The sequence below is a fragment of the Pteronotus mesoamericanus genome, unplaced genomic scaffold, assembly GCF_021234165.1.
Source record: "Pteronotus mesoamericanus isolate MK-2021 breed Mesoamerican mustached bat unplaced genomic scaffold, CSHL_Meso_final contig_20, whole genome shotgun sequence".
Lineage (NCBI taxonomy): Eukaryota > Metazoa > Chordata > Mammalia > Chiroptera > Mormoopidae > Pteronotus > Pteronotus mesoamericanus.
In genome coordinates this window covers 7281013-7292473 of record NW_026555085.1, presented here as the reverse complement: position 1 = coordinate 7292473, position 11461 = coordinate 7281013, and the positions used below count along the sequence as shown (strand labels likewise).

Below are 11461 nucleotides of genomic sequence, written 5' to 3'. Positions count from 1 at the left end.
AGGGCTGGGGGTAGGGGAAAATAGGGAGCTGCTGTTTAATTAGTACAGAGTTTCAGTTTTGTAAGATGAGTTCTGGAGGTGGTGGTGATAGTTGCAAACAATGTGAATGTACTTAACATTACTGAACTGTATGTTTAAAAATGATTACCATGGCAAATTTTGCCACATTTTCTTAGAAAAGCAGTGTGAGAAAAATGATGACCATAGAACAATGATCTTGATGACTCTGGATTTCTCATCAGAAACTGTGGAAGGAAGAAGATAGTGAAACATCCTTAAAGTGCCAGAGGAAAATAACTATATCCAGAGAAAATATATGAAGGGATAAAGGCAAAGTAAAGACAATTCTCAGAATAAGGAAAATGAAGAGAATGGTTAGCATACCTGCTATATGAGAAATGATCAAGAAAGTTTTTTGAAGGAAAATAACAGCAGAGGAAAGCTTAGGAAATGAAGGAGAAACATAAGTGGAGAATGTATTCTCTTAAGTTCTTTTAAATATGTGTAACTAATGAGAGCAAAAATTGTAAGAGTACCTGGTCAGGTTTTCAGTGTATGTCCACATAATTCATAAAACAACTATAATGTAAAAGGGGGAGGGTAAAAGGGTCTATATGGTTGTAAGGCTTCTACATTTTACTTGAAGTGATACTAGCTGTACATAGACTGTAAACTGTTCTGATTCTGTGTTAACTTTGTCTTTTTCCTCAAGAATCTAAAATCCTCTGGTGCCTGTGGCAGCCTCTAAACTCTGCAGAGACGCAGATGTAAACACAGCTGACTCCATCCTCATGTGCCCCCTGGTTTCTTTCGAATTTCGGTGTTCTGAATCTGACCTAACCAGTCCAGCCAGCACCAAAGCCTCATAAAGATTAGTTGTGTCCTGTAAATTTACACAATGTAACCATAAAGAATCCTGTCGGTAAGAAACCAGAATGGCATAGCAACAGAGATAAACATCAAACTAGGTGGTTGTGTCAATTGTAAGCAAATATCCATCATAAGACCACGAGGAAGTATCGTCCCTTTGTCGTGTCGACCATTAGTAGTCCAGCTATACTATAAAACACTTATGGTAACTATTGTAAGTAACTTATTCTATAATAAATTGTTATAATTTTGGATTACCCATAATTGCCTGCTACATTTTTTGGTCTCAAGATATCTTCTTGGTTTGGTGGTCACTGAACCTTCATTTCACCTTCAGAGAATTTCCAGCTGAGAACTGAGTTTCAGAAGTCCCAAGAAGAGGTATCAAGGGCTCAGTTACTAGGGCTTAGTTTCCGACTCCATTCTTAAAGCTTTATAAAGATACTGGACATACAAAGTCAATCCAAAAAACAAGCCAAATACTTTAAGCAAGAGGCTCTTGCTGCAAGAAGCAAATGAGGTCACTATTTGAGTAATTTTACTTCACAGATGAATAAAAGCTGATGTAGGGCCTATTTAAGTAGAACTGTATAGAGATTTAGATTACAGAAACATTGGATCGGTGGTAGGTCAGAGTATGCCAGAATTAGAAATGGAAAGTTTTTATCAATTTTCTAATCATGATCAAACATATTTCAGAAGAATGCTTGACTTCCTACATAAATGAAAAACAGAATTTTGAATGAAGAGTAATTCAGATTATTTTTTCTACCAGCCTCAGGTACAACTAATGGCCTCAAGGCCAAATAATGTCAAGTTGAAATACTGCCTGCGCTTTACGACAATGCTTAAATTCCAAGGTTAACTGTGAACAGTTACTTGAATTTCAAAGTCAAATCCCTTCTATATGCTTATAGGAAAAGTCTGGTCTCTATTTTCAACTCATTTTCTTAAATTCTTATTGCAGCGATTGCTACCTGAATCCTAATATCTGTTCTCCCCTTCCTCCATAGTAACAGAATCCTGGTTTTGAGCCAAGGTATATGGCTGCCTGGAACTGACTAATCCCCCAACTTCCCTTGCAACTAGGGGTGACCTACCATGGGACTGAGTTTTGACCTGTGAGCTGTAAGAGGAGATATTATGGGACAGCTTCCTAGAACCTTCCTTAAAACACTGCTGGTACGTATCCTTCATTCTTTTTCCTTTGTCCCTTCTTTAATCCATCCTGTTTCTTGGAAAGTGGATGTAGTAGCTGGAGTGCTAGTTGTCGTCTTGACCATGAAGACCTAGAGAAGAATTACAGTCTTTGAGAAACACTCATCATACTAGCTCTGGGTTGCCTACTTTTGGACATCTATGTGAGGGAGAAGTAAATCCCCACGTTGTGTGAGCCAGTTATTTTTGGTTTCAGTTACAGGTGCTGAACTTAATCCTAATGACTAAAACCAAGAAACACTCTCAAGTGCATCCTGGGAAGCAGTTTCAGGTGAAGAAACCATTCCAGTCTATACTGTAGATAAAACTGCAGTCAGCTGCCTTTATTGAGTCAGGTTACTAGGAGAAAAACCAACCAACCACCAAAAAAGGCTTAATGAAGACCCTTAAGGGAGGGTCATTCTTTGAACACATTTTAGTTCTACATGGTTTGTTGGGAAAAACACCATGCAGGCAAGCCAGAGGCCTATCCTCTGGACTTGGTCTTGGGTTGGACAATGACGGTGTTGACCTAGATATCTAGTCCAGCACTAAAATTCTAGTCTGTTTTCTAACCTCCATTACATTATATACTCCTTTCTAATAAATCAATTCATGGAAAGTGCTTATCCCAGTGTTTGGCATGTGGCAAGGTGCTCTGTCAGCTATTAGGCACCATGTTGCCACTCATTTTCATGGTTTCCAGTTTCCTTCACACAGACGGTGCTCCACGAGGGTCTGCTGACGTCCTCTGAGGCCGCCTTTTGATCTTCTGTTGATCCCTGCTCACCTTACAGAAGGCTTGTTCCCGGACTCACTAGTATTAACAGGAAAAACCTGAAAAAAGAGATGCCTTAGGTTCCAGGTTATACAAATCCATGGGAGGAAAACCAGCAGTGGAGGAGGAAGTACACTATTTATTTACAATTCTTTCACTTTATCCACAATTTCCCATACAAACATAAAAACTAAAAAAATAAAACCACCATTTGGGAACACAAATGTCTTTCTTCAGTCCAGCCGAGGACAGGTCACGAGCCCTCTCTGAGGAGGAGACTGAGGCACACTGAAGAGGAGGCGCAGGGTTAGGAAGAATGCCTGAGAAACAGCTCCCGATGAGAAATATAACATGCCTGCGTGGAGGAGCTCCGCTGACAGAAACTCAAGGGTGTCACCCACTGGGGACATGGCCTGGCTTCTCAAGAAGATGACAGCTGCTTGCCACCATCCCCCACTTCTCCACTACCAAACACAAAAAATCGATCATCGTCACACAGCTCATGAGCTGGGTGAGGTATGATCAGAATAGCGGGGGACACTGGATGCCTTTCTCTGAGAAGAGCCCCAAACCTCAGGGACACATGGGAAACCCCTTTTCTTGGCACTGAGAGTCAGTCACAGCTTCTAGCTTGAATACAATGCTGACTTAAAAATGTAAAAACAAAAGCCCTCCTCAGATTCTGGGGGAAAGGCAAGGGCTAAAAACATGCAGAAGGGCTTCTGCCTTTGTGATCCTCTCTCTGGGAGGCTGCTAGGGGTGGAGGGTGGGGAGCTCTGTCTGAAGACGGGAAGGAGCAGGGCAGGTGCTCCACCAAGCTCCAGAGCAGGAGGGGAGGGAGCGGAAGAAAAACTCTGAGACACTGATGTTTGGGATGGCTGCCGCTGGTTTCAAAGCAGCTGCATCTGCTCAGTGACGCTCATGCTGACAGACACCCATGCACTTCCCTCACAGGAGGGCAACCAAAGACCAACCTGGAGGTGCTGAAGCTACCTCCCTGGCAACTTCACCTGTGCTAGTGACCTGGATTGCTTTCACATGTTGATGCACGTTATAAATATAAAAATCATATCTGCTACAAACAGGACATATATTTGTACATCTTTACCCATATACATAATAACACAATTTACACATAATATCTTGGAGTGGGTCATCATGGAAAAAGGATTGGGAGAGGTAAAAAGCCCCTCCTCCCTCCCGTGCCCTGATCCTTCTCAAGGGACACTTGTACACTTAGTCACTGGGGCCTTTCCCAGCTGAGGGGGCTATTCTGGACAGAGAGATTCAGACATGTAGCTAAATGTTGGGTGTGTATACCCACCCATGCACACAAATGCACATTCACATACTGGTGACAAAGGAAAAATAAAATCCCTAGCCCTTGGGTGCAGGCCTCTTCCCAGAGTTATAAGCATCAGTGCCTCCTCCGTCTGAGAACAATGGTCTTAAAAAGCTGCCCCTCACTGGCTCCGACCAGGGCAGAAGGTAAAAGGGCTAGGAACTGGGAACAGGGGAGAGGGGCCAGGAGTATTTTGAAAACATAAGGCGTTTCTGACCTGTGATCAAATCAAACCACGTCACAAAAAGCAACAGTATCAGTTGGAGCTGGGAGGCAAGAGACAGCTAGTCCATGGAGGGACAATGTGAGTTAAGACCCTGAGCCTTCCCCTTCATTTGTCCAGTTTCTTTTAAAGGGGCAGACAACCCTGTACCTCCTTTTCAGTCCTCTCCCAGAGCTGGGCCCATCCACGTGGCATGGAATACTGACAGTGGTCCAGGAGACCCACTGGAGACATGAAATGGTGGATAGGCACGCCGAAAAGTTAAGACCTGGGCGGCGGATGTGAGCTTTCTACAGCAGGAATGGCTCCTGGCCGGGGTCCACAGCTCGCACAGTGTCCACAGTGATCAGATCACCATCTGAGGTGGGGGCAGTCTGGGTCCCCAAGAGGAGACAGCACCTATCGGCGGTAGTGATTGGGGGCGTCGGCAAACATATACTTGAGTCTGTACGCCTCGGCGAGCAGCAGCCCAATCTCTTCGTTGCCCCAGTGTATCGTAGGTAGGTTTTGTAGCAGCATGAGGAGACCCTGGAAGGCAAGAAAGGACTTTTCCTCATCTCAGGACTGCAGAGCAAAGGACCAGCGGGCCCTGGAATGGGGCCCCATTCTCTTGGGTCACACATCCCAAAGTGTAAGGCCTCCTTCCTCCCAGCAGCACGTGGCCCTCAGCCCCTAGTTTGCCTCCAGAAAGCCTTGAAAAGCCTATGCTAATTCTCTGATCTACTAACACTTACCTCTTTAAAAGTATTATAGAGAATGACAACAATAATAAGGATATTCAAAAAAGAAAAATAATCACTCGTTTTCAAATCTCTTAATTTTTAATTCCTTTTTAGTCTTTTCACATGCACATTTCTTTTAATAGTTGTAATAATTAGAATTTTATGTGCTTTCAAATAATTTTTTACCCATAATTTTCATATTTTTCCATGTAGCCTTCAAAAATGATTATATTCAATATTAGTATTCTGTCATGTGTCAAAACCCTAATTTGCTCAACAATTTCCCCTTTGTTAGTAACTTAATATGCTTCCTTAAAAAAAAACTTTATTGGAGACTGCTACGTATCATTCTCCTTTTGACATTTTTCTCAAAATACCAATGTTACTTGTAATCACCCTATTTATCCTCTGCTGTGTTCTCCAAAGACCATCCTCAACCGACATGTCCAGCTTATTTCCTACTTTTTCCAGTGTACATGCCTCATCCAGCCAAGTCCACTTCACTAGATTTACTTCTGCCTCCATGGTTTAATTTATGTTGTTCCTTTTATTTGGAACACCTCTTTTTTCCACCATCTATCTAAATCCTATTCAGTTTTCAAAGCACAGGTCCCTCAAACAGCTCCATGGAGACCGACTATTAAAAAGGATGTTAGAATTAAAAATAACTGTGAAACAACATTTTAGGTTATCTTTGTAGTTTAGTTACTCATACTATTATTGCTGCTGCTTCAAATTCTTTTTCTGTCTCTCTTTCTGAACTGAATACCCTTATACTTTTCTGATTAAAAAGGTAATAGTAGAGAGAAAAGATGGGGGCCAGGTAGGTGGAAGCTGGGTCTACTTGCTCTTGCCCCCAACTCAGATACTCGGCTGATCTGCCAACAAATAAACTGATCATTTAATGAAATCTTAGCTCATATGAAGTTTGGAAGCCAAGGAGGACAGAAGGTGCTTCACAATGGGCGCATACAAGACATGGCAGGGGTTGTGACTCCCAGTCAGCTGGCTGGAGGGGAGAACCCACCAACAAATGGGCCATCAATAATCAAAGCCCAAGAACAACAAGACTGAGTAAGACTGAGCCCACATAAACTGAGTAAGGGGCAACCCTATAGCATACAGATCAGGAGGTCAAAGAGACTGCACCACTGAGTCCCACAGAACTCCTACCACAGAAGTCCACTCCATGAAGACAGACAGTCATCAGAGCAGAGAAACCTAAGAGGCAGAAACAAACAAAAAGAGGCACCTAAAATGGGGCAACAAGGAAATAACCTCCAAACAAAAAGAAAGGAGGAATCCCCAGGAAAAAAATAGCTAAATGAAATTGAGGCAAGCAATCTCTCAGACATAAAATTCAAAATAATGGTTATAAGGATACTCAAGGAACTCAGTGAGTACTACGAGGAACTTTATGGGAGCTACAAGGAACTCAGTAAGAACTTTAGCAGCATGAAAAAGTACATAGAAACTATGATAAGAACGAGAAGAAATGAAGAATACAATATCTGAAATTAAAAATACACTAGAAGGAATTAAAAGCAGGCTAGAAGAAGCAGATGACCAAATCAGTGAGCTGGAAGACAAGTTAGAAAAAAATACCCAGTCAGAGCAACAAAACAAAAAAAAGACTAAAAAAGAACAAGGATAGTTTAAGGGAACTTCAGGGCAAAATGAAATGCAACAACATTCACATCACAGGAATATCAGAAGGAGAAGAAAAGGAACAATGGATAGAAAACCTGTTTGACAAAGTAATGACAGAAAACTTTCCTAACTTGGTAAAAGTAAAAAGTCATACAAGTTCAGGAAGCACAGAGGGTCCCAATCAAGATGAACCCAAAGAAGCCTACTCCAAGACACATAATAATTAAAATGGCAAATTTTAAAGACAAAGAGAAAATCTTAAAGGCAGCAAGAGAGAAACAGTCAGTAACGTACAAGGGAGCTCTGATAAGGCAATCAGGAGATCTCTCAACAGAAACAACACAAGCCAGAAGGGGCTAGCACAAAATATTCCAAGTAATAGAAAGCAAGGACCTACAACCAAGACTACTCTTTCTAGCAAGGCTCTCATTTAAAAGGAGAGTCAAAATAAAGAGGTTCCTAGACAAAAGAAGGCTGAAAGAGTACATCTCCACCAAGTCAGCATTGCAAGAGATGCTAAACGGACTGCTATAAAAAGGAGAGAGAGAAAGAAACACAGGTATGGAAAAAAAGGCAATGAATAAGTACCTATCAATAATAACCTTAAACTTAACTGCATTAAATGCTCCAATCAAAAGACATAGGGTAGCTGAATAGATAAGAAAACATGACCTGCATATACGCTGTCTACGAGAGACCTACCTCAGAACAAAAGGTCTACACAGGTTGAAAGTGAAGGGATGGAAAAAAACATTCCAAGCAAACGGACATGAAAAGAAAGCAGGGGTACCAACACTTACAGCAGACAAAATAGACTTCAAAACAAAGACCATAAAAAGGGACAAAGAAGGTCACTACATAATACTTCAGGGAGTAGTCCAACAGGAGGATATAACTCTTGTAAATATATTATGCACCCAATGTAGGAACACATAAATATATAAAGAAAATCTCGGAGGACTTCAAGAAAGATACTGACAACAACACAGTCCTCGTAAGGAATTTTAACACCCCACTGTCAATGATGGACAGATCTTCCAAACACAGAATCAACTAGGATATTGTGGCACTGAATGACACTCTAGGCCAAGTGGTCTTAATTGATATATAAACTTTTGTCCCAAAGGAGCAAAATATACATTCTTTTTAAAAGCACATAGAATATTTTCAAAGATAGACTACATGGTAAGACACAAAACAAGCCTCAACAAATTCAAGAACATTGAAATCATATTAAGCATGTGCTCAGATCATAAGGGACTGAATCCAGAAACAAACCCCAAGGAAGAAACTCAAAAACATTCAAATACATGGAGACTGAATGATATGTTTTTAAATAATGAATGGGTCAACAATGAGATCAAAGAAGAACTAAAAAAGTATTGGGAAACAAATGAAAATGAACACACAACAACCCAAAACCTATGGGACACAGCAAAGGCAATACTGAGGGAAGCTCATAGCAATACCTAAAGAAGACTGAAAAATCGCAAATAAACAATCTAACCTAACATCTACAAAAACTAGAGGGACAACAAAAAACAAAGCCCAGAGCAGAAGGAAGGAAATAATCAAGATCAGAGTGGAATTAAATGACATAGAGATTAAAAGAACAATTCAAAGGGTCAACAAATCCAGGAGTTGCTTCTTTAAAAAGATAAACAAAATTGACAAACCTTCAGCCAGACTCATCAAGAAAAAAAAAAGAGGACCCAAATAAATAAAATCCGAAATGAAAGAAGTTACAACTGATACCACAGAAATACAAAAGATTGTAAGATATTATTATGAACAACTATATGCCAAGAAATTGGGCAACCTGGGTAAAATGAACAAATTTCTAGAAACACAATTGTCCAAAACTGAATTAAGAAGCAAAAGAAAGCCTGGATAGACCAATAACAACTAGTGAAATTGAAGCAGTAATCAAAAAACTCCTGGCACACAAAAGCCCTGGACCAGATGGCTTCACAGGTGAATTTTACCAAATATTTAAGGAAGAACTAAACTCCTATCCTTCTCAAACTATTTCAAAAATTTCAAAAGAGGGAAGACTCCCAAACTTTTATATGAGGCCAGTATCATCCTAATTCCAAAACCAGGTAAAGACACAACAAAGAAAGAAAACTACAGACCAGTATCTCTGATGAACATGGATGCTAAAATCCTCAACAAAATATTGGCAATCCAGATCCAGCAATACATTAAAATGATCATACACCATTATTAAGTGGGATATGCAAGGACGGTACACTATTTGCAAATTGATAAATGTAATACACCACATAAACAAAATGAAGAACAAAAATCACATTGTCATATAAATAGATGCTGAAAAAGCATTTGTTAAAATCCAGCACCCATTTATGATAAAAAACACTCAGCAAAGTGGGAACAGAGGGAGCACACCTCAATGTAATAAAAGCCATAAATGAGAAACCTACAGCCAACAATACAAGCTGGAAGGGGCTAGCACAAAATATTCCAGGTAACAGAAAGCAAGGACCTACAACCAAGACTACTCTTTCTAGCAAGGCTCTCATTTTAAAGAGGTTCCTAGACAAAAGAAGGCTGAAAGAGTACATCTCCACCAAGTCAGCATTGCAAGAGATGCTAAAGGGCAAAAACCAAAAGTTCTCCCCTTAAGATCAGGAATAAGACAACAGTGTCCACTTTCACCATTCTTATTCAACATAGTACTGAAGTTTTAGCCACAGTGATCAGACAGAAAAAGAAATAAAGGCATTCAAATTGGAAAGGAGGAAGTAAAACTGTCATTATTTGCAGGTGACATGATAGTGTACACAGAAAACCCTACAGTGTCCACCAAAAAAACTAGTTGACCTAATAAGTGAATTTGGCAAAATAGTGGGATACAAAGTCAATATTCAGAAATTGGGGAGAGAAATCAAGATGGCAGAGGAGTGAATGGAAGTCACACTGACCTCCTCCCAGGACCAATCTGGAATTACAACTAAATTGTGGAGAAATCACCGGGAACAAACAACTGAGCAATAATGAGAAAGGAGCCTTATAACCTTGGACAGACAGAAGAATCAGCTTTAGCACAACCTAACTGGTAAGGGGTGTGGTAAAGACTTGAGAAGGTGGACAGGGAGCCCACAGGTGGCAGCGCCAGAAGGATACTGAAACAGCCAGTTTGATCTCCCTGAGAAGAGCAAGGTCTAAACCATAAGTGGGGATCTCCAGCCTACAGCACCAGAGCCCAAAAAGTACACAGATAACAGCCAGCTGTGAAAGGTGGCAGGATTGTTCTCTGCCTGAGATAGGCGGTTGGAGAAGCAAAGAGCCTTTTAAAGAGCCAAAGCATAAATTTTTATTTGCAGTCACTTACTCTGGTCTCCGGCAAAGGTAGGGGCAGTGTGGGCTGGAGCTGCCCGAGAAGAGACTGGGGAAGGCAGCTTTGGGGAGAGAACTGAGAGAGTAGCTGGCAGGATCCCGGTGCTGACTCATCCCCCATGCAGCAGCAACCATCTTGCTCAGTACACCACTCCCCTGAGCGGCAGCAGCCTGAGAGGACCGACTAACCCTGCCCCCAGGAGGGACTCTGCCCCACCCTGTGATGCCTAAGCCTGACTGCTGAGTGCAGCGTGACCAGATTAACAACCGAAGCAGACAGCCACAGACAGTAGATTTCTGAAGTCTCGAATAGACTGCCTAAGGTCAGAAAGGATCAACATCTGACACCATCAGAGGCAGATCCAAAAAGAAAAAACAGCAGTCCCCTACCATAGAAGTTCAGACCACAAAGTCAGGAAATCAAGACATTAATTTAAGAAGCAGAAGCAAAAAAGAAGTCTCACAAATAATGGGAAGACAAAGAAACACCCCCCAGTTGAAGGGAAAGGAGGAATCCCCAGAAAGAGAACTAAATGAAATAGAAACAAGTAAACTATCAGATACTGAGTTCAAAAGAATTGCTCTAAGGAAGCTCAATGAGCTCAATGAGCTCAGAGAGAATTACAAAAAACTACAGGGAAACGACAAGGAACTTACTGCAAACTATATCAGCATGAAAAAGGACACAGAAACTATCAATAAGAGACAAGAGGAAATGAAGAACACAGTAGAAGGAATCAAAAGCTGGCTAGATGAAGCAGAGGATCTTATCAGTGAGCTGGAGGACCAGATAGAAAAAAGCTCCCAGAAAAAGCAAGAAAATGAAAAAAGACTAAAAAAGAATGAAGAGGTGTTTAGAGAAATGCAGGACAACCCGAAACCTAACAATATCCGTATACTAGGGATACCAGAAGGAGAAGAGGAGGAAGGGATAGAGAGCCTGTTTGAAAAAGTAATGATGGAAAACTTCCCTAATTAGAGGAAAGAAAAAGTCACACATGTCCAGGAAGCACAGAGGAACCCAATGAAGCCCACTTCAAGACACATCATCATTAAAATGGCAAATATCAAAGACAAACAGAGAATCCTAAAGGCAGTAATGGAGAAACAGGTAGTAACATACAAGGGAGCCCTGATACGGCTAGCAGCTGACTTCTCAACAGAAACACTACAAGCCAGAAGGGGATGGCAAGAAATATTTCAAGTCATGAAAAGCAAAGTTCTGCAACCAACACTGCTCTACCCAACAAGGCTCTCAATTCAAATGGAAGGCAAAATAAGCAGTTTCCCAGACAAAAGGAGGCTAAAAGAATACACCT

The 11461-nt window shown here is 41.1% G+C and overlaps 1 protein-coding gene across 1 annotated transcript in view; it reads right to left on the bottom strand.

Moving 5' to 3' along the window:
• Positions 1-2971: 2971 nt before the first annotated feature.
• The window catches only part of TBC1D22B (TBC1 domain family member 22B), an 86749-nt gene continuing 78259 nt past the window's right edge, over positions 2972-11461 (bottom strand). The window contains exon 13 of the mRNA XM_054569303.1: positions 2972-4938. Within this exon, the coding sequence (XP_054425278.1) occupies positions 4810-4938 (129 nt within the window). The 3' untranslated portion in view covers positions 2972-4809. The remainder of the gene's footprint in view (positions 4939-11461) is intronic.